Source organism: Bicyclus anynana, chromosome 19, assembly GCF_947172395.1.
Source record: "Bicyclus anynana chromosome 19, ilBicAnyn1.1, whole genome shotgun sequence".
NCBI classification, from domain to species: Eukaryota; Metazoa; Arthropoda; class Insecta; order Lepidoptera; family Nymphalidae; genus Bicyclus; species Bicyclus anynana.
This window is the reverse complement of record NC_069101.1, coordinates 13506814-13530919: the sequence shown is the minus strand read 5'-3', so window position 1 is coordinate 13530919 and position 24106 is coordinate 13506814. Positions and strand designations below refer to the sequence as shown.

Genomic DNA, 24106 nt, shown 5'->3' with positions numbered 1-24106 from the left:
GTAATTTAATCTACGAAACCCTACACTGCCCGGGACCCGTCACGCACATGGCTGTTATTTTTCATTTTATGAATGAAACGAACAGGATAGCTGAATAAATAAATAAAATTAAAACGTAGTCAAAACAAGGATTTATGAGGGTGGAAAGAAAACAAAATTTCTATACTTTGAAAACTTTTAATCGGACAAGCAAAAAACCGATCGTGCAAAATTTCTTTAAAATCTAAAAATTAATAAAAAAAACAACTGAAACCGAACGAATAATTAAACTCTTCTAGCTCATATTTTTAACGAATGCCTTATAATATTACATTCACTACTAAACTTTTTCAACTTAAATTATCAAAATCACTTAAACTAATTTCTAAACATCACGTAATCAAACTTTAAAACTGTAAATCATAATCACATGTTCATGATTAAAACAATTACATATAAAAAAAGATCTCGTAAGCGAAATATAAAAAAAAGTTTATGAATTGATACATAAATCAATGGTGACATTAATTACATCAATGGTGAGATTAAAATATATTAATTGATCATGAAAGATTTTTAAAAGAACGCAATCATTATGTACCAAAACAATAACTTGAGTCTTTTTGTATTTTTCAAATATATAAACCTAAACAAAAAACACAAAAAATAGCATTCATAAATTAGCATGTTAATGGGGTTAAAATCAGAAATGCACTTATCTCTGTAAATATAATAAAGTAAATATAAAAAAAAAATGTTAATCGATTAAAATCCTCTCAGCAATGCGACCAAAAGGCTGGAAACACATTCACAACACGCCACGTGACTCTTGCGACGTCAATTCACATTTTTGATATTTTGTGATATCTTAAAAACAATGGCACACTAATTTTTTTTTTTTAGTTTTTAAAATATTTACGATTTGAATTGTCGCCCAAGCGTCGCATGTTATAAGTGTGCTTACGTCATTTGTCACTATTAATAGTTGCTGAAAATATATATGGTCCTCGTAAACGAGATTTCTGATTTGAGTCAAACGGAGTCCAAGATTTTCTACAATACTTTTCAATTGAGACTGTCACTAGCCAATTATGATTTTGTCTTTTTAAAAACATATTAATCAAAATATGACGATAAAAGATTTATCAATTGGCAACACTGCACAAAACAATGGACACGAAAACTTCTGTAAAAAATAGTAATCAAAAATTAAAACCTGTGATGATATACTTATATTAAAAGAATAATGATTCATAAACTGTCTAAATATTCAATGTTTTCGTTTAAAATGCTTTTCAAAAAAAAGGAGGTAAGTTAAAAAAATCATGCAAGTTCCCGCGAATAAATGATTGCTTAATTCTAATAAAAAAAAAACTTAAATCTAATATATTAACGGCACCAGGCACGTTTACTTCAACAATATTCGAGTCTATGAGAGATCATTTAATTGTCGAATCGCTTTAAGCTTAGATAAAATATTTTATAAAAAAATAAAACTCATAATACATTAAAAAAAAACTTTTAAAAATCAATTATGATCACTTACCAGCTCGTAGACTGGTCACGGTTCTAAATTTGGGCACAAAACTTGCCCCAAGAACACATGCTTTTTTTGTCAAACAAAATAATTTTTGATATTATTTTACCAGTCTTGAACATTACATTCAGTCGAGTTCAATACGTAACTTTGTTACTGTAACGCTAGTCAATCAGTCTTGAGCTTTGATACGATTGCTTATTATATTTCCAATAACGTAAAATATCAAAACTGTTTGAGTTTTATATTAACCTATACTATGGACTTTTATTTATTTTATTGTAGCTCAAATAAACAGTTTTGACGGTTGACGTTATTTGAGATTATTCGTAAAAACATTAGGTTACAAAAAACACTTATGAGATTAATTATAATAGTCTTTTAGACGATAATTAAAACTTTATACAATTTTAAAACCCTTTTTTTTAGATGTGAGCGTATTTTTCTGCAATAATTCCAAAAAACAAAATCTCTTAAGTTATTTGACCCTGGAATCTTATTCAAGTCAATTAAAAAATAAATTATTTAAAAACTTATAAAAATCTTTGTTAAAAATCGTATCATATCTTAAAGTAATTTTGTTGGAATTATTGCGTTTGCGTGTAACTTTCTAAATTTAAAAAAAATGTCGCACATCAAGATTTACGTGCATTGGTCACACATTATTTTGTATTGCTAGTCGAAAAAAATAATTCATATAAAACTTCCCACACTTTCCTTCTGACACAATTTTATAAAATTAAATAAAAACTTAAAATCATTTATTCGAGAGCAGGAACGAGATAAATACTCGTACTTTTCTCGGCTCTACCGCTCTCTCTTAGACTATATAATGAGAAAAAGTGTAGTACTATTTCATACATTGTAAACAAACAAATTACATCAAGTGAATTTGCTTCGTAAAGTACATTACAACATCATTGGTTTGATTTCATCACCAAAGCTTCGTAATAATCAATAATTATTATTTGATTTTCTCGAACACGCAATGAACCGCTAAAATGTCATTGGTATTATCAAGATTTATTAATACTTCTATAATGTTCTAAGTACAGTTCGCACCAAATAACTTTGTAGTGTAACGAATATGTCAAAATATAATGTTGTGTAACGAAGCTATCTAATTTTTACAACTCATTTGCACGAAATTCCCATCGGTTATTTGATTATGCAGCTAACATGGCATTCATATCATCAAGATTTAATACATTTTTAATGTTTTTAGGTATACAGTTCGCCCTAAATAACCTTGCGTGTAACGAATATGACAAAATAGACAGACGTTTGTCTATTTTGACATGTTTGACGACTGCATTTGCACGAACTTCAGATCAGTTGTTTGATGCGATCCATAAAGCGAACTATAATGCCAAATAATATGACCAATAGGGTAGAGGTACGCTCACACTGGGTTAATCTCATAAGTATATATCATGTCGTGTTTGTAGACACATCCAGCAGTCTACCACTTGTTTTGCGCCAGCGAAGTGTTGTACTGGGGGGGAGAGTTCATTTTCACCTCGTTCGGAGCGCTATTGCCTTTGAAGGCGCTCGATTGTTTTTGCAAGTCTGCGAAATAAAAGTTAATAAGATACTAATATTATAGAGGCTGTACTGACAAGATAACCAAGTGGATAAAACCTCTATCCTGGATTCGGAGAGCGCAGGTTTGAATGCACCTCTATCCAACTTCTAAGTTGTGCATTTTAAGAAATTAAACATCACGTGTCTCAAACGGTGAAGGAAAAACATCTTGATCAAATCTTGTATACCTGAATTTCTTAATTCTCTACGTTTGTGAAGTCTGTCAATCCGCATTGCGGTGGACTATTAACCTATAGCTTAGCAAGTTTGTTGATGACTCCCATGATATGCGGGTGACGGGGCGAAAGGACCAAGCTTTAACCCCTCTCATTCTAAGAGGAGACTCGTGCTCTACAGTGAGCCCATTATATGAGTTTTTAATGATAATGGATGATAATTAAGACACTTTGACGGTACTCACCGGCGATGATTAACAGCATCTTCTTACGAGCGCCGAAGGCTTTGACGCCGAGCTCTATGAGGTCGGCCTCGCACAGAGACACGAATGTCGACATGTCCAACTCGTGCTCTCGGAACAGATCTGAAACGGTGTTTTATTTATATTTTAAGTGCATTTTATATCTTTGTATTTTTAGCAAAATCACTGACTCGAGCTCTGATGTGGAACAAACTCTCCCGGATATATTGGAAAGTGCTCACCACCAATCTAAGTTGCGGAAAATATAGTAGTATTTAATTTTGTTAGATACCTATTTCATGAGATTAGATAAAGTAAAGTATGAAACGTGCATAACTTGGCATTAAAGCACTCGTGTCTCTATTATAAAACTCACTTCGTTCCTTTTATAAAATGCACCTCGTACTTTAATGACCGTCATTATGCAACCGTTTCATTATCTACTATTACATTATTAAAACTGCAGACATATGAGGCTTAACCACAGTTCAGGGTGTAGCGGATTGTAGGATGCGGTACTATCTCTAAAAACCTGTCAACATTCTTGGGAATTGCGGGTAATCTTTGAACACGTCACAGAAAATTACTATAGGTCGTATTATTCGCGGTACTCCATTCAGCAGGTCATACAGCTGCTGGTAGCGGCACGGCTTCTTCGTCTGCGAGCTCGACGGCGAGGGCGTGGCTTGCTGCGGCGGTGACGTCACCATGATGTAGCCTAGTGTAGTTTGTTGTGTCTGCTGCTACTCACAAATATACTTGCCCATGCCGGTGTCCCGCAGCAGGTCGTACAGCTGCTGGTAGCGGCACGGCTTCTTCGTCTGCGAGCTCGACGGCGAGGGCGTGGCTTGCTGCGGCGGTGACGTCACCATGATGTAGCCTAGTGTAGTTTGTTGTGTCTGCTGCTACTCACCAATATACTTGCCCATGCCGGTGTCCCGCAGCAGGTCGTACAGCTGCTGGTAGCGGCACGGCTTCTTCGTCTGCGAGCTCGACGGCGAGGGTGTGGCTTGCTGCGGCGGTGACGTCACCATGATGTAGCCTAGTGTAGTTTGTTGTGTCTGCTGCTACTCACCAATGTACTTGCCCATGCCGGTGTCCCGCAGCAGGTCGTACAGCTGCTGGTAGCGGCACGGCTTCTTCGTCTGCGAGCTCGACGGCGAGGGCGTGGCTTGCTGCGGCGGTGACGTCACCATGATGTAGCCTAGTGTAGTTTGTTGTGTCTGCTGCTACTCACCAATGTACTTGCCCATGCCGGTGTCCCGCAGCAGGTCGTACAGCTGCTGGTAGCGGCACGGCTTCTTCGTCTGCGAGCTCGACGGCGAGGGCGTGGCTTGCTGCGGCGGTGACGTCACCATGATGTAGCCTAGTGTAGTTTGTTGTGTCTGCTGCTACTCACCAATGTACTTGCCCATGCCGGTGTCCCGCAGCAGGTCGTACAGCTGCTGGTAGCGGCACGGCTTCTTTGTCTGCGAGCTCGACGGCGAGGGCGTGGCTTGCTGCGGTGACGTCACCATTATGTTGGGGCGGGAAAGCTCCGATCTATTCCAACCCTTCTCGGGCTGTCAATATAATAATAAAAAATATTCATTTAGTTAATAATTATGAATAGGATTGCAGTTTGTACAGGTGCGGGCAAAATAAATAAACATAACTTTTTTTAAAAAACAATACATTGAATAAATCTAATATGAAAAGACATTCGTTTAATAACTTTTTTTTCGTTTGTTTCTTGATCAATATTAAAATGATATAGAGTAAAATAGTATAGAGTTCATGGCATACTATTCGATTCTAGGATTCAAGGTTTCAAGGCATACTAAGCGATAGGCCACTTGCCTCTTTTGTAAACAGTGTTTAAACTGAATTATGGAAGTATTATAAGCTATATTTTATTTTGTCCCGCCAATAATAACCAGTAAAAAAATTAATATAAATGAAAAAATAGCTACTTAAAATTTTTGCCGCCGAAACACATTATCAAGTGACGTCATTCATAGATATACATAGATATACAGTGTGATTGGCGTTTGCAGTGATGTGGTTATATCACGTCACAGCAAGCGCCAATCACAAACCGATGCCTTGTAGCGAATGACGTTCCAGTTTATGATTGGCGTTTGAAAATACAATTTTGTTTTATAAAAATATTACAATTACGAGATCATTTTCACAAATCAAAATGTGATTAGAGTTTCTAGGCATCTAAACTGCCTTTATGCAAAAAATCTTCTAAGTTTGCTGCTGTACAAGCAGGCAAATAGCCTATTTTTTTATATATTTTTTTTATATTTCTTTTTTTATATATTTTTTTTATTTATATTATACCCCTATTGTAGGGGTAATGAGGTAAGATACCGTGGTCATGTGTTCAGCGTCGTTGAGGCTGAGTGTACCGGGCGAGGTGTGGCTGAAGTAGCAGCCGGACCAGCGGCTGTTGGGCACGCGGTAGCCGCCGCCCACCGGCTCGTGCATGGCCTGCAATGGTAAACGTTCGTTACATGTAGCATGGTGCGGGTGACAGTGCGTTTAACTCTTGAAATTCACGTTTCACGACAATAGTACGTATTGTGAACGTCACAATCTGAACTGACTGTCACCGTACCCATGCTATCTGAAAAAGTGATTAGGGCTGTGAACTACAAAGGACATACATAAATTTTTCTACATTCAAGCTTATTATTCTCTAATTTATTTATTTTATCTTGTTGGAATGAAGTTCCTTATCACGCGTTGGGAAAGGGGGCTTAGACGGAAAAAATTAAGACCAAAAAATTGTAACGACTATTTACCCGACTGCGTAAGATGGAGGGTATTGTTTTTTTTATAGTTGTAAGTCGTGACCTGAAGTCAGCTAGTGAGCTCCAGGGACCTCAAAAGGCCCCTCGACTCCAAAAAGCCCCCTCGACTCAAAAAAGCCCTCCCGGTTCCGAAAAGCCTTCCGACCCCAATAGGCCCTGAGACCCCAAAAGGCCCCCTGACCCCAAAAGGCCCCGTAACCTCAAAAGGCCGCCTGACCCCAAAATGCCTCCGACCCCAAAAGGTTGGGATGGGATGGGATGCGAAATCGATAGGGATGATAGCTATAGCGAACTTTGTTCCATCCGGGTGTCCCTTGACACCTCACAAGTTTTTTTTAATATTGATCAATCAATCTACTTTCATTAAAACATCTAGCTTCATGCTTAGTACCATCGCTGTGTTTATTCTTTACAAGTTAGCCATTGACAATCTTACATGGATGGTAAGTCATAATGTAATTTATCAAAATATTGTATTAGGCAGCCTCTAGGCAGCTTGCCTCACGATGTTCCGAAATGTCATAAATTTTGCATGCTATTAAACCATATTATTACGGCAAGGAGCCTCTGGCGGCTCGAGACCGTTTTCTTTGGAAGTCCATGCAAGAGGCCTATGTCCAGCAGTAGATGTCCATCGGCTGATGATGATGATGATGGTGATGGTGATGGTGACGATGACGATGACGATGACGTTGACGATGACGATGACGATGACGATGATGATGATGATTATACCTTATTGGCTTCGGCCTGCATCTTCCTGTATTCGGAAGGCGGGGACAGCTTGAGCGTTTCCAGAGTTTTCTTCTCACAGCCCACCGCGCGACGGTCAGCTATCGGCAGGTCAGAAATTATGTTCGCCAAATCTATTTAATAAGAAAAAATCCTTAATTACTAATTTTAACAAAGAAATAATTTTTGGGTAGATATTTTAAGCAGGCTAAAAATTAACCTTTATCTCTTACGTATTCTGTGTTTTACTCTAACACAGCACTGAAAACTTAGTTAAGTAACTAACTTAGGTCTAAATCAATCCACATATATCTCTATATCAAAAATGAGGATGTTTTTTTTAAAATAAAACGAGTGTGCTATAGACCATACGACTGAAGTAAAACTTCTTTCAAAAATAAAAAAATCAAAGCGCCATCTACGAGTCTCAGACACAACTGCACCGCAACAGGTTTGTGAAGTGTACAAGAAAGGATTGTTTCAAAGTTCTCTAAGAACGCCATCTACTGGTTAAAATAACTAACACTGTTTCACTATGCCTGTATATTACACTTTTCAATCAAGCCAAATTAAGACGTTTTACTTCAACAATAGCCTTAGTTAGGCAGTCTTAAGTTTTCTGCATGCCTCAACTACCGACCCAAAAATGTCGACTGAGACCTTACCACAAAACTCTATCCGTAATGATTCAATACTGGACTTTACCACAAACTCTTAAATCCGTAATGATTCAGTATTTTCGTATCGTTACTTATTATTGTTTGTTTCGTATTTTGGACGTTATCGACCATATCATTCACTCATTTATAGCACATAATAGCATTTACTTACTTAGATAAGATGAAAAAATATCATGATTGTTTTGAAAAAGGTAAGCCCCCAGCTCATAAACCACCTATGCAAATAGGACCAAAGCAAACTGGGTGTTTGTAAAATTCGTATTTCCTTAGCTTTGCATGGAAATGGGATGAAAAAAACTTATCTTGTATATTTTTCTAAACTATTACTCTTAACTATGTTTGATATATGTACATGAACACTAACCTTACTACACCCCCGGACCAAGTAGGCTTTGAAAAAAATCACAGTCATACAATTCATCAAAATCATAAGAGTTCATACGAAACAAATAGTATTTTTTTTTCAAAATTTTAATTAAAATATTAGGTTAGTGGAGAGGTATTCTTTGTTGACTTTACACAATTCATCAAATTCATTGAGGTTCATACAGAGCAAATAGTAAATTTTTAAAAATTTTAATTAAAATATTAGGTTAGGTTAGAGGTATTCCTTGTTGACTAAAACCCTACCCTAAAAATGGATATTCAGTAATCACTCACCATGTTGTGTGCGCTCAGGGTCTGTAGACGACGACGGGCTGTGTATCTTGCTGATCGGAGACACCGACGGAGAGCCCACGTTGCTTCCGTCACCACCTAATGACCATTATGTTATAGCTTAGCAAGTTCGTTGAAGACACTCCCATGATATGCGGGCGACGGGGAGAAAGACTGCGCGGGTGTGAAATCGTGCGTGCGGCGAAGTGAGATGCATAAGGTTTTTCATTCATTGCTATACACGCCCCCCGGCGCGCGCAGACCATCGGTAGTGTTGAGAATGAAGTTGCCAAGCTATAGTCCTTATGTAAGTCTGAGCCTCTAGATTATCGTTATGTTTTAACGTGTTAGAAAATGATGGCCAAGGATCAAGGTACTGGAATGGCGACCCCGAACCGGAAAGCGTAGTGTTGATCGACCGATTTTTGACGTCCTCCGTGGCGCAGTGGTTTGCTCGGTGGACTGACAAGATGGAGGTCCTGGGTTCGATTCCCTGGCTGGGCTGATTTAGCTTTTCTTAATTGGTCCAGGTCTGGCTGGTGGGAGCCAAGCGATTTAGGGTTCCGGTACGATGTCATGTAAAAATCGAAAGGGGTATGGATTTTCATCCTCCACCTAACAAGTTAGCCCGCTTCCATCTTATTTATTTATTTATTAGATGATCTTAGATTGCATCATCACTTACCATCAGGTATGATTATAATCAAGGGCTAACTTGTAAAGAATATAAAAAAAAACTGTGGACGTTGATCGGCTATTAATAATGATTAATGATGACGATGATGACGATGACGATAATGATGATGACGATGACGATAATGTTGATGACGATGACGATAATGATGATGACGATGACGATAATGATGATGACGATGACGATAATGTTGATGACGATGACGATAATGTTGATGACGATGACGATAATGATGATGACGATGACGATAATGTTGATGACGATGACGATAATGATGATGACGATGACGATAATGATGATGACGATGACGATAATGATGATGACGATGACGATAATGTTGATGACGATGATGATAATGATGATGACGATGACGATAATGATGATGACGATGACGATAATGTTGATGACGATGACGATAATGATGTAGACGATGATGGTAATGATGATGACGATGACGATAATGATGATGACGATGATGATAATGATATTGACGATGACGATAATGATTATGACGATGACGATAATGTTGATGACAATGACGATAATGATGATGACGATGATGATAATGATATTGACGATGACGATAATGATTATGACGATGACGATAATGTTGATGACAATGACGATAATGATGATGACGATGATGATAATGATGATGACGATGACGATAATGATGATGACGATGATGATAATGATGATGACGATGACGATAATGATGATGACGATGACGACGACGACGACGATGATGACGATGATGATGACGACAATGACGATAAACATGTTAATGAGTTTAAATGTAAAGTTGGCGGTTTATGTAAGTACCGGAAATGTTCTGCGTGTCGATGGAGACGGAGCTGCCGGTGAAGTTGCTCTGATAGCCGCTGCTGGCTTGCGAGCTCATGTTCAGCATCTGGCTCTGGAACGTTTCACACATCAATGACAAAACATCGAAAATGTTTTAACACTCTAAACCAATGGCGTGCACAGGGTTTTTTAACTGAGGTATGCACTATAGATACGTCATCAACCCATATTCGGCTCACTGCTGAGCTCGAGTCTCCTCTCAGAATGAGAGGGGTTAGGCCAATAGTCCACCACGCTGGCCCAATGCGGATTGGCAGACTTCACACAAGCAGAGAATTAAGATAATTCTCTGGTATGCAGGTTTCCTCACGATGTTTTCCTTCACCGATGCACTATAGATACAAAATGTAAAATTCCTTTGTAACGAGTTCTCAGGGTAGGCTCTAAACTGCCCCTGTAGCCAAGTGGCAGGACGATTCTCTTTCTACGATCGCAATCGCTTCGAAAACTAGAAAATTGTATGGGAATGTCAATCATTGATCACGTGATTTGTCGATAGCAAATGTCATTCCCATGCATATTTTTTGTTTTCGAAGCGTTTGCGATCTCAAAAATCGTACGGTTGGCAACCCTAGCTGTAACGCTCACTTGTGGGCTCTTAAGGTTTTTAAGGGTAATTTGAGACCTAGGGAAGTTAAAAAAGGCGTTGAGATGTTACAGAAGATAAGTAGTCGTCATCAACCCATATTCGGCTCACTGCTGAGCTCGAGTCTCCTCTCAGAATGAGAGGGGTTAGGCCAATAGTCCACCACGCTGGCCCAACGCGGATTGGCAGACTTCACACACGCAGAGAATGAAGATAATTATCTGGTATGCAGGTTTCCTCACGATGTTTTTCCTTCACCGATTGAGACACGTGATATTTAATTTCTTAAAATGCACACAACCGAAAAGTTGGAGGTGCATGCCCCGGACCGGATTCGAACCCACACCCTCCGGAATCGGAGGCAGAGGTCATATCCACTGGGGTATCACTGCTCTAAGATAAGTAGTAAACAAGTGAAAATAACTCCAAAAATAACAGTCCCAATAGAATATTAAAATGTGTAAATCTCACAGGTAATTAGTTAAAAATTGAACTAAAAGAACTTACTGGTACATGTTATTAAATTCGATGATACAAAAGATTTTTTTCAAGAATATCAGAAATTGTGTGAAATTTTTTATAGAATATTTATTTATCTAAAATAAATAAATATTCTATAAAAAATTTCTTGACTAATGATGGTATTTTTTAAAGACATCTTTTTGATAAAAAAAAAATTTACTCACGTGTCTCGGATCGTGCGTCATTTGCATACACGGCTGTACCTCTGCTGTGCCGGACATCGCTACGATAACAAACAATCGCTTAGTTCAATAAGAAATAAATTAATTATTGTTCAGTGGGCCTAGTGGCAGTTTGATACTGTTACTATCGCGTTAACGTAAACGCGAATTTCTAAGGGGTTGAAACAGCGCCATCTCTTGGCACTACTGCACAATTCCATATAAATTAGCGTTTACGTCAACGCGATAGTAACAGTATGAAAATATTGAAAACTCCCACTAGACACACAGATAATTAAAGATCATAAAAAGGGCTTGCCACAATGTTATTGGCTTATTGGCTATCAAATTGATACAGTCCGCCCCAGAAATCTCACTATCAGATGGCCCCTGTCTAAAGTGACTTATTAGCGAAATAATACTCACGATTGTAAGACCCCTGTCCCTTGGAGCTTGGGTCATGCCTGGGAAGAGAGATGTGAACGGTATGTGGGACCAACTGAATACAGAATTTACACCCAAAACCTATCAGATTGAGATATCAGATGGGACCTTTAAACTTGTGTAATTATTATTGTTGTACCTATTAGTCAAATAATACTCACGATTCCAAGACCCCTGTCGCTTGGGTCAGGGGTCATGCCTGGGAAGAGAGACGTGAACGGTATGTGGGACCGACTGAATACAGTCCGCCCCAGAATTTACGCCCAAAACCCATAATATTGAGATATCAGATGGGACCCTTAAACTTGTTTAATGTACCCTATTAGTGTTATATAATACTCACGATTTCAAGACCCACGACCCTTGTAAATTACCGGCCCAGGAACGGGGGCCGCTCCAGAAATCGAACCCAAAACCAACCTAAACAGATCACATAGACCAATGAGGCCATCTGAATGAGCTATCAGATGGGCTCCTTATAATTTACCATAAGTGACTTAATAGCAAAATAATGTTCACGATTCCAAGACCCTTGTCCCTTGATAGAACTATCAGAAGGCCTTTAACTTATCTAAAATACATAATATTTACGATTTCTGGCGCGATAAGTAAACAGTGGAGGTGGACACATATCGTCCAGAGATTAAACCCCAAACTCACCAAAACCATCACATAGGATAGAACAATGTGACCATCTGATTGAATTATCAGAAGATGGGCTCCTTATTTACCATGTGGTTCGTTAGCAAAATAATACTCACGATTCCAAGACCCTTGTCCCTTGTACATGACCGGCCCAGGCGCTGGGGTCATGGCCGGGAAGTGAAACGGTCCAGAGCGAGGCGGCGGGGACGGCAGCACCCACCCAGGGTACATCGGTGGGGTCACAGCTAACGGGGACATCGGCGCGGGATAACCCCCCGGGGTCGGTGGGTTATGACCGTATATCGGGTTGCCCAAGTTAAAATTAGCCATATCAGTGATTAGTTGGAGGCTGTATGGCGATCTTGGGGAGTTGTTCATAGGCCCAATTTGGCTTGGTGAGAAGGGGTTGTAGGGTCCGAAGTTAGGCATGGTTTTGTTGAGGGCGGGGATGCTGTAGGACTCGGGGATCTCCGCGTTGACTGAGGATTCGCTGCCGCCGAGCAGTTCGCGACGGGCTTCGTAGATGTCGCCTGTAAGGATAAGAATGAATAGAATAGAATTGGTTAAAGAATTTTCAAAATCGATTTAGTAGATCTAGAGACTACCTCCCTCACAAACTTTGCCTGGTTATGAAAGCTTGTTTAAACAATAGAAAGTCACGTTGTTTGTGCGTGTGATAGGCTATATTATATTTCCGTATTCTCGATGGAACGGAAACTACGCGTTTGAAACATCGGGGCTAGTGCTATGATTAATAGACATGAGACAACAGGGCCGATTTCGACTATTTTTTGGTTTAAATTGTTTCAGTGATTTCGGAACCTACAAACAAACAAAAAAACAACTGTACTTGTTAAAGACACGGCTAAAGTCAAACTTCTTTCAAAGATAACAAAGAGCCATCTATGAATTCTTGAAATTTACAAAAAAGGATTGTTTCAAAGTTCTTTATGAACGCCATCTATTGGCAGCTTAAAATAACAAATACTGTTTCACGTAGAGGGCAGCACGCATCGCCCGAATTTTCGTAACACATTACTACTCGATTAAAGTGTACGTAAAGAAGTTTTACTTCAAAAAAATTTCCTCTTTTAATATTAGTAGAGCCGTGATAGCCCAGTGGAGACCTCTGCTTTCGATTGGGAGGGCGTAAGTTCAAACACCGTCCGCATGCACTAACTTTTCAAATAGGTGCATTTTAAATATTAAATATCACGTGTCCCAAATGGCAAAGGAAAATCATTGTGAAGAAACCTGAGATTTTTCTTAATTATCTTCTTGCGTGAAGTCTACCAATCCATATTGTGCCAGCATGGTGGACTAACCTAACCCTTGTCATTCTGAGAGCAGATTCGTGCTCGACAGTGCGTTGATTAACATCATGATGGTGACGGCGATGATGATGATGATGATGATGATGATGATGATGACGAGGAATAAGGACAGTTACCAGCGCATCTCTCGATCCCCTTGATGACGACGGAGGCGATGCCCTGCTTGGGCTTGCGGCGCACGGTGATGTATACGTTGAACTTGCTCATCAGTCGGTTGGTGCTGTCGTTGTCGGCTTGGAGACTCTCGTCCGGCACATCGAAGATCACGACGAGTGGGAGGCTGCCCTGTACGAACATTACTACGATTTGTATACTGTTTTAAGATTGTTTTAGGGTTCCGTACTAAAAGGAGAAAACTCATCACTTAGAATGATGTTCCTTTGTCTATATATCTGTCAGATACTCAGACCAATTTTAGAAGGACCTGTATCACACTCATAGTCACGAGCAAAATTGTCTGTCATTTTCTGAGTAAAACGAGCTTAGATTTGATATATATCTAATACTAAAGATAACTAAACTAATTAAGCCGTGATAGCCCAGTGGATATGACCTCTGCCTCCGATTCCGGAGGGTGTGGGTTCGTATCCGGACCGAGGTATGCACCTTCAACTTTTCAGTGGTGTGCATTTTAAGAAATTAAATGTCACGTGTCTCAAACGGTGAAGGAAAACATCGTGAGGAAACCTGCATACCAGATAATTTTGCCAATCCACATTGGGCCAGCGTGGTGGACCATTGGCCTAACCCCTCTCATTCTGAGAGGAGACTCGAGCTCAGCAGTAAGCCGAATATGGGTTGATAACGACGAAACCAGAAGTTTTTGCCCGTTTTTCACAGCATTCAACTATACAAAATCATTTTTACGTAGCTCTCCAATCGACGAACACGATTACAACTACTTTAGTCACTACAAACACTTTAGTCTTTACAAAAGGCCTATCTATGTCCTCTTATGTCCAGTTGACGTTCTTTAGCTAATAAGATGATGACTCAGATCTTCAACTTCCCTTGAAACAGTGATAAAAACCGAGAAAAACGAGCACACGAAAGTTAAAACAATTTCAAAATACGAACTTTTTTTAAATGGACGTTGATTGATACATATTCTACCTACAGTATCTTCTACTTGTACATATGTTTACTTTTGTGTTTCCTGGCACTGTTTAAGCTTAAAACCCCTCCTTTAACGAGAAAGACCTGACCCTAAAGTGGGGCCTTAAAATAGGCTTATAATAATGACGGCATACAGACAAAATGTTTATATACCGGTGACCTTGAAATGTCAATCTGATGGATCGCGTCGTAATTGAATTGCTTCGAGGAAACAGAACACGCCTGAATTTGCTCGACAGTATAACACAATATACGGTGTGACGTATTGAATTACAATGGATGTTGTCTACTTATTTGTATACTAGCTAATGCCTACGACTTCGTTTGCGTAGAAGTTTTATGAAGAGTTTTCGTACAACTTTTCATTCCCTTTGTGATTACCAAAAGGTGCCTAACATGACAAGATGATGTATGAACAAAACTCACCACCAGATGCTGCCTCGCCGAGTAAATGTCCTTGATTTGGCTGGTGATAGTGACGCAGATCTTGTGCAGCATGGGTATGTTGGGGTCCTCGGCGTCAGGAAACATGATCTGACTGCCAGTGACCTTCATGATGATGATGATGTATGAACAAAACTCACCACCAGTTGTTGCCTCGCCGAGTAGACGTCCTTGATCTGGCCGGTGATGGAGACGCAGCTCTTGCGCAGCATGGAGATGGTGGGGTCCTCGGCGTCAGGAAACATGATCTGACTGCCAGTGACCTTCATGATGATGATGTGTGAACAAAACTCACCACCAGTTGTTGCCTCGCCGAGTAAACGTCCTTGATCTGGCCGGTGATGGTGACGCAGCTCTTGCGCAGCATGGGGATGTTGGGGTCCTCGGCGTCAGGAAACATGATCTGACTGCCAGTGACCTTCATGATGATGATGTGTGAACAAAACTCACCACCAGTTGTTGCCTCGCCGAGTAGACGTCCTTGATCTGGCCGGTGATGGTGACGCAGCTCTTGCGCAGCATGGGTATGTTGGGGTCCTCGGCGTCAGGGAACATGATCTGGGTCCCGGTGCTCTTCATGATGAGCTTGAGCTGCTCGGCGCCGCGCCCTATCACCACGGAGTGGTGCATCGGCGATATCTCCAGGGACATTTGGACTTGGGTCTGGGGCTGTAAGAAATTATTAATTTTGAAAATGTAAGACTAATTGACATTTGTAAGTACTTTGAAATTTATGCGGCTTCATCCGCGTGGAATTCTGTTTTTTTTCCAATACCTATTTAGGGAAACATAACCAAAGTTTCTTGCATGTTACTGTGAAAACTAAAATATTTAGTTTTATTGGGCACCTTTTTGCGATAGTAGTGCGGCAAAATTGTATGTACTTAGGCGATGGGAAAGGGCAAGAAAACGATTCATAAGTACGTATTATTAATGAATATTTAAAAATTCCAGTACAATGTTACAAGACTAAATAATAATAGTAAACATTGAACAGGTAACAGCTTGGTTTTCGTGTACTTCTTCACCCAAAGAACCCTGCTAGTCTCAAAACACAAAAACATCGTTGTTGACTAACCGCTAGTTGTCCGCACAAGTAGTTCATGAGCAGGGTGGTGGCCTCCATGGTGGCTTGCACCTCCCACTGCACGCCCTTCACCACCAGCAGGTTCGCGTGGAGCTTCGGACGGTTGCGGAGCATCACCTGGTAACAGATCAAAAAATTATCATCAACAGCAGCCGAGCGAACCCAACATTACTGCAGAAGTATAAGGCATTTGAAGAGTCATATTTTTGTGCTATATTTTGTTTAACATGGCACATCAGCCGATGGACGTCCACTGCAGGACATAGGCCTTTTGTAGGGACTTCCAAACTTTAGGATACTGAACCGCCTGCATCCAGCGAAACCCTGCGATTCGCTTGATGTCGCCAGTTCTGCTGGTGAGGGGTCGACCAACTCTGCGTTTAGTAGTGCGTGAGTGTAACCATTATTTTTCCGAGTCTCATAAAGTCTTTTTACATTATTAATATACTAGCGGACGCCCTCGCCTTTTCCGCCCTTAGACCTCTATACTCCGGCCCTATAGCAAAATCCGTTCTTAGTAAATACCTAATAACTATAAACTACCTCCCTGCCAAATTTCTGCTTTGTACATTAAGCGGTTTTCGACATTTCATGATGAATAACTTTTCGCATTTATATATTAAGATTTTGTTAATTATATCTTAGTTCTATACATTAGAACGGGTGTAAAGACGGGGTGCTCTGGTGGGATGTTGCCAGGTTTGGCTGGACAGGGAAAACAACAAGGATGAAGATGGGGAGTATTAACAGATTTTAAAAGAATTCCTTAACCCTACCCATTGGTCACAAGTTTCGGTCTTCGCTGGGAGCCACACGAAGGACCCGGCACCCGCACGTACTGAATTTTATCTTTGTTCATTGTTTGTTGTTTTTATATTTAAACCACGATTGACTAGTATAAATAGCATTACAAATAAATAGACAAATATAGCCGATGGACGTTGGAGACCCAAGGTGTTGGAATTGCGACCCCCTGCTAGGTGGACTGAGGACATCAAGCGGATTGCAGAAGCCTTTGGATGCTGGCGGTTCAAGACCGTTGTGCTTGGAAGTCCATGCAAGAGGCCTATGTCCAGCAGTAGAGGTTCATCGGCTGATAATGATGATGATGATGATGAAATAGATAACACATTCTCACCTGCACGTTGTACTGCTCTTGTATCTGGTGCACGTAGGGCGAGTTGATGTCGGGCTGCGACTGCGCTGTCGCTATGGGCAACTCGAAGCTGAACACCAGCGGGGTCAGTGCCTGGCAGCGTGAAGCAATACTGAGATGAGTCACATTGTTGACAATCTTAACAGTGATGCTGAATAGGATTATTTTTTTTCAATGACAGGTTAGAACTTGACTGCGATCTCAGCTTTTGCAACGTTACAGCGCTGTGATGTGACATCGTGCGTTTTCTTGGAAACTTCGTTGTTAGTGAGTTAGCCCTCATTCGCACGAGAGTTTTTTTAACGGACGTTAAAAAAGCGTTCATACCTATCTCTATAATCCTATACATACTAATATTATACATATAAAGGTAAAGTTTGTGGTATTGCAGGGAGTAATCTCTGGATCAACTGAATCGATTTTTTAAATTCTTTTACCACAAGAAAGTTAAGTTATTTGTGAGTGTCATGGGCTATTTTATCGCCATACTCTCACGGAGCGGGAACTACGCAGCTAAAACCAAGGGGCGCCGGCTATTTCGGAAAAAAATAATGTTTATCGTGGAAACTGCTTTTTCATAGCGTTTTCTTGATATTTTAAGGTGTACTCTGAACACGATTAGTTTCCAGAACACTTCTAAACAGTCAGAGCGTACTAACCCGTACGCGAGCCCTGGCGCGCTCCACATGTTCCATGTCCCCAGCGATGGACACCTGGTTGCTCTTCTCCTGCGTACTGGTACGATTAGAGTCCGGGAAGTGGATGTGACAGCCCGTCGCCTCCATCACGCGTTTGATAGTCAATCCGCCCTGTAGATACAAATTATAATAAAATAATAGATAGGTCGTGATAGCCCAGTGGAAATGACCTCTGCCTCCGATTCCGGAGGCCGTAGGTTCCGGTCCGGGGTATGCACCTCCAACTTTTCAGTTATATCCAGAAACTAAATATCACGTGTCTCAAACGGTGAAGGAAAAACATCGTGAGGAAACCTGCTTATCTGAGAATTTTCTTATTTCTCAACGTATGTGAAGTCTGCCAATACGCATTGGGCCTGCGTGGTGGACTAATGGCCTAACCCGTCTCATTCTGAGAGGAAACTCGTGCTTATCAGTGAGCCGAATATGAGTTGTTAAATATATGATGATGATGATATTTTATTTTTACGCTTTTAGTGTGTAACTTTACTAGCAAGAAACCTTTTATATTGAATGTATGCACCACACATCAGCACTTGGTTGGGTCGTTTAGATTTTATATCCAAACTTATGAACAGATTTTACTGAAAATTTAATAGTATTGGGTGTAATCTTCAATTAGAACAAACGTAATTTATTGTTAAATAACAAATTAAGAGATAATAATCATAAAAACACATAAGAATCTCCTCCTTTTTTTTTGAAATCTATTTAAATATACGCCTATCTTAAATAAATAGCTAAATCAATTGTGCACATTAGTGAGTTTTTTTTTAATTCTTTACAAGTTAGCTCTTGACTACAATCTCACCCGATGGTAAGTGATGATGCAGTCTAAGATGGAAGCGGGCTAACTTGTTAGGAGGAGGATGAAAATCCACACTCCTTTCGGTTTATACACGGCATCGTACCGGAACGCTAAATCGCTTGGCGGTACGTCTTTGCCGGTAGGGTGGTAACTAACCACGGCCGAAGCCTCCCACCAGTCAGACCAATAGACTAATTGAGAAAACCTCAATCGGCCCAGCCGGGGATCGAACCCAGGACCTCCGTTTTGTAAATCCAGTGCGCATACCACTGCGCCACGGAGGCCGTCAGTTGTTGCTAAATAACACATTAGTACCCACTTCTAGTGTCGTAGTCTGTAATTTGTTTCTTTTAAATAATTTCTAAATGTAGTGCAGTCAAGCAAGGTAGGGTGCTAATACCTAGCTGCGATGTGTTGTGTGAAAAAAAAATCTGTTATGATTATGATATACCTAAGTATAAAACAAGTATGGATCGCAGCTTGGCTCGCGTGTTGTAATATTTTATCTATTTCTGAAATTATCTTTTAAATAAATCTATAGGTACCTAATTATATGACATATGACAAGATGAGCGTAACAAAAAAACTTAATATTGCTTAATAGTGCGTCTAGTCTAAATGATAGTATTAATGGAACTTTGACGACCTCTGTCGCATTTGGTTGTGCTGCAGTTTTCAAAAGAGGTTTTGGGTTCGATTCTCAGCTCGAGTCAATGAAGATTTTATATTTTCTATAAATTGGCTAGTCTGGATAGGCTTCGGCTATGCTAGCAATACCCTACATGCAAAGACGTATCGCCAAACATTTGTATAAAAAGTGACAGAAAGTTCATATTAGGCATATCTAATGCGTAAAATAATCTTGATAGGTACATAAATAATTAAGAGTAAAAAAAAAACTAAGATATTTATTTAAATCTGAAATCTTACAAGATTTATTTAAATCTTGTAATAAGTATTATTGTAATTATTGTATTTAAGTCTCTTTGGTATAAACGCAGAATAGAGAATGATCCAGAATGAGTCTTTACAAGCAGCGTGGTGAGCCGATGAAACTCATAAAAAAAATACGCGTCTCCTTGACATCAGCATATACAAAATTTTTACATAATTTGTATTTCAAAATTTAACACTTACAACAATTACGTAAATTAATATAATAATCAAATAATACCTATAAAAAAATACTCCATCTAATTTTTTTAGTTTTTGTGAACAGTTTTTAAAACAATTAAAAACCTAAGAACGCAATTTTTCTTGAAAAATATTGAAAAATACTGATGCGACGTTTCGTGTCGTACTGACTCGAAAATGCATTCGTTTTTGAATTTTGTTCGAAACGGCTACGACAACGTCGTGTTCCGTAAGTTCTATCTGCCTATTATTCTTTAATCTGTGGGTATAAATATATACAAACAGGCAATCTTTCTATAGGCTGCTTTGAACGTTCGTAGAACGTTACAATTTTTTACCTGGACGATTAATAATAACGATTAACGATTGCTCCAATACCATCAGTCATCCTTATACACGGCCTAATTAGCGTAATTAATATTAATAAATACATATCACTCACCTTTCCAATGATGTGCGAATGGTCGGTGTAACTGACGTCTATCTTCATTGTGACCCGGTTACCCTGCGGACACACGACGGCCGTCAATTTTTTTTAATCAGCCCGGTCAGTGTTTCGAGTTGGAGGAGTTTTTTTTTTAAATTTAACTCTGACATAGGTTCTTGTAAACGGTATGGTACGGTACGGTTGACAGGTGTTTTTTTTTTAATAGTACCTATCCACTAGAGCTTTTGAAAATAGAATGTCCGTTCGGAAAGATTAAAGACAAGAGCCATGCTTGTCCAAGTTTAAGGAGCTTTTGTTATGTTCCGGTCTGGAATACAATTGATGTTGCTTATAGGTACTTACCCTATGTTAAGAGACTTAACAATCACATCTCAGGTTTTCGAGAGCAAAGTAGAACGTAGTTTGGTAATTAATGTTTGAGTGCTCTTTATAAATTAATTAAAACTTCAGGTAACTGAAAAATTACTGCTTAAAACGGTTTAAGGTACCTAAATAAGAACCATTGTAACAGGTTCTCAAAATGTTAAGTTACAGGTTATGGTACCTATACGTCCAAACCCATCATACTTTTTTCCTGATTGTGTAAGTGACGTCTACTACTTAATGCACGCCATTGACGATGAATTATTCTCACGTTTCTGCAGCACCCACGACTATAACTGATCGTGTATTGCTCGCTGCGTGCATGACGGTTTGACTTATGAAATGTCTTCGCTACCGTTTGCGTTGCAGAAACGTGAGAATAATTGACCGTCAACGGCTGACTTTATGGACCGCGTCACCGGGGAAGCATCGCTTGACGGGGCCCAAAGGCAGAAGCAGAAGATGTGGGCGGAACGACTCTGTAAGAACTCGGTCCTCGGCTTAGAGGGCCATTCTGGAAGTTACCAGGCCAAAAAAGCCCCAGTCCGGGCGTCTCGTGGCTCACGATTAGATGACGTCAGATATCGGGGACCTCGTCTTCGGCGGCGAAGACACTGCTTAGGTAAATTGTTTGTGTTGCCTGGGATGGGAAGCATTGTCGGTCGTTATGTCATGGTCTGGATCGTAAAGGACGTTTTTCGGGCGTCTATATCTACAAAAGCGCGGCGTTTAGATCGGGGGTGTAGTTGTAACTTTTAACCACTAGTTGGTTGGGGTGGGTGGCGGCTCTCTCAAAATAAGTTTCTAAGAGCTGTCTCATAAATTGGGCTATTGTACGGGCTCATCATACTTAGCAGGCTATATTACCCTACCATTAAAATCTACTTGAAAAACATTTTACATAAAAACTAATTGCAACTTGACTCGTGAGTTTTAACAAAGTTTACGTTTAACCTATCTAGTATTTTAATTTTAAGTCTAAACTATATCTATAAATTCCATATCCTTTATGGATGGAGACCTGGTCCATTGTGATGATCTAGTATTCAAACACCTAGGTAAGAGTTTCACCGAATGTTTATCGAAGATAAATAATTACAGGAAAACATACCCTAGTATCCAATAGCTGCATAATCTTCTCTCGTGCTAGTTTCACATCGTCAGGCCGCCCAGCGATTCGGACGTGAGGATCTGCATCACAAAAATCCAATAAATAATTTCACACAATTTACACGATTTTCACATTTACACAAAAATAAAATCCACGTTTAAATTTTAAAATTTCAACCAATGTTTACACTTATATTTTTTTCAAAGGCAACGACTCTCACCGGTAAATTCTACAAAATTATTATCACGAATCCTTCTAATAACGTTGTAAATAACTTCATCACAATTTTCCATTAAAACCATGATTAATTCATTTAATTTAAATATGTAAATATATTAAATTAAGTTGATTACAAAACTTGCGTATTGACTAACGGAAACGCAAAGAAATTCTAACAAAATTTTGAAATAAAATTGATTATGCGCCAGACTGGCGCCAGTCTATTTGGCGCCATCCCGCCAAATTGTACTATGTGTATGTATACCTATGAACGTTATTTTTTGAAAATACGTTCCGATATTCCTAACAATTCTGAAAATAAAATTTAAGGTACATGTTCATCATTAACATTTAAAAGTATTTTTCAAATGTTTATCATTGATTAATTAATGATTATACTACAATTACATAGCAAGTACTATATTATTAATTTGAATTTATATAAAATATAAATTTAGAAGTTTTCAAATCTTCATTTCTCAGCTAAAATCTCAAAAAAACATTGGAATATCTAAAAAAAAATTAAAAAAACCGCATTAATCTTTTTTCTTAAAAAAACAGCTGTCAATTACCTTTTTTTGAGCGAGCTCCAATTTTAAGTCGCGCGGGCCAGTTTATTAGCGTGTTTGTATCATTCATGACCTACAACGATCAACATGTGGATTAGACACATCCTGTTCAATGATGACTAGCTAATCATTCAATTTACTTCGTTAATCTTACCCTATGAAAAAAGGCTTGTGCAGTTTGGGATTCTTCGAGGTTTTCTGCAAATTATAATGGATGCATGAATTATCACACTTTTTTAGGTTATAAAAATAAGTAATTTTTTTCTTGAAAAAATAATCACTTTTAAAAGCGTAAAGTGATTATTTGTTCATACCTGCAAGCATTGCTTCCAATCGTCGCCGATCGACTCGAAATCTTTCTTGATAAACATCCTCAGGACTATTTAATCCAAGTATTACTGCTAATTTTTGTAAGTCTTCTGCTGACGTCACCGAGTTGCTAGTTCCACTCCCGGAAGCCTGTAAAAATTTTCGTTACTAAAGTAAATCATGGAAGAATAATACTCAACTGTTTTAAGGGTTAGCTACAAGAAAAAATGTCTTAAATACACGCTGATGTAATTTAAGACTTATTGTCAAAATGGCGGACATCTCATTTGGAGGCGTGGAATGCTAACAAAAGTTGGAGATTTTCTGGAATAACCAAAGATTTAATAGTAATTTCAAATGTATACTTACTTCACTTATGGTATCTTTATCAGAATTATTTCTAAATTGCGAGAGGTGCGATTTAACCGCTAAAAAATTTGTTGATGCCATAGCAAAACTATCTATTATTTCAATATAAAATTGAAAAACTTCGAGTCATTAAAATTAATAAATTATTATCAATTACAAAATAAAATATATTATGTACATAGCTACTAATAACTATAACTATTTAAAATACTATTTTAATTGCAGAATGACTTGACTTAAAATTTTCCCAAGCCCAACTAAAACGATAAAGCTATAGAACTTGGAATTAACTTTTTATTAAAAATACGAGGGTATATTTATTTATTCTGTCACAAATTTCGTGTTTTCGCAGATTAAAAATGATTGATTATCTAATGATTTTTATTTTTTTTAATGTAAAACATAAAAAAATACTTTTATTACAAAATATTAAATTGTTTTTGTGAAAAAACGTTCCTTAATCCGCATTATTTATGCAGACATGGAGGCCTGTCTTGGATTAACCAATCAGAGCAGCGTAACGTTGCGGTCGTCGCCGCCAAGACGGCGCCAATTTCTTTAATTCTAGGAAGTCGGTACCTAAAACCTAGGACGCGTACTATCTACCTAATAATTATTTTAAACTAAAAAATCCAAG

General features: G+C 38.9%; 1 protein-coding gene across 2 annotated transcripts; it reads right to left on the bottom strand.

Annotated features, from left to right (window-relative positions):
* Positions 1–203: 203 nt before the first annotated feature.
* LOC112056770 (protein bicaudal C) lies at positions 204–23739 on the bottom strand. Of its 2 annotated transcripts, XM_052887464.1 has the most exons (20): positions 23470–23739; positions 23106–23250; positions 22946–22989; positions 22795–22864; positions 22004–22083; positions 20524–20586; positions 18101–18250; positions 17424–17534; positions 16277–16402; positions 15649–15867; positions 13755–13923; positions 12421–12834; positions 11219–11277; positions 9905–9998; positions 8392–8487; positions 7055–7185; positions 5877–5996; positions 4918–5080; positions 3522–3641; positions 204–3085 (listed from the first exon to the last, which is right to left on the bottom strand). In XM_052887464.1, the coding sequence occupies exons 1-20, from the start codon at positions 23548–23550 to the stop codon at positions 2979–2981; spliced, it is 2562 nt and encodes an 853-aa protein (XP_052743424.1). In that variant the 5' UTR covers positions 23551–23739; the 3' UTR covers positions 204–2978. The 2 variants fall into 2 exon arrangements, with proteins under 2 accessions (XP_052743424.1, XP_052743425.1); XM_052887465.1 differs by lacking the exons at positions 22946–22989; positions 23106–23250; positions 23470–23739 and having other exon boundaries at positions 22004–22085; positions 22796–22842.
* Between the last annotated feature and the right edge of the window lie 367 nt (positions 23740–24106).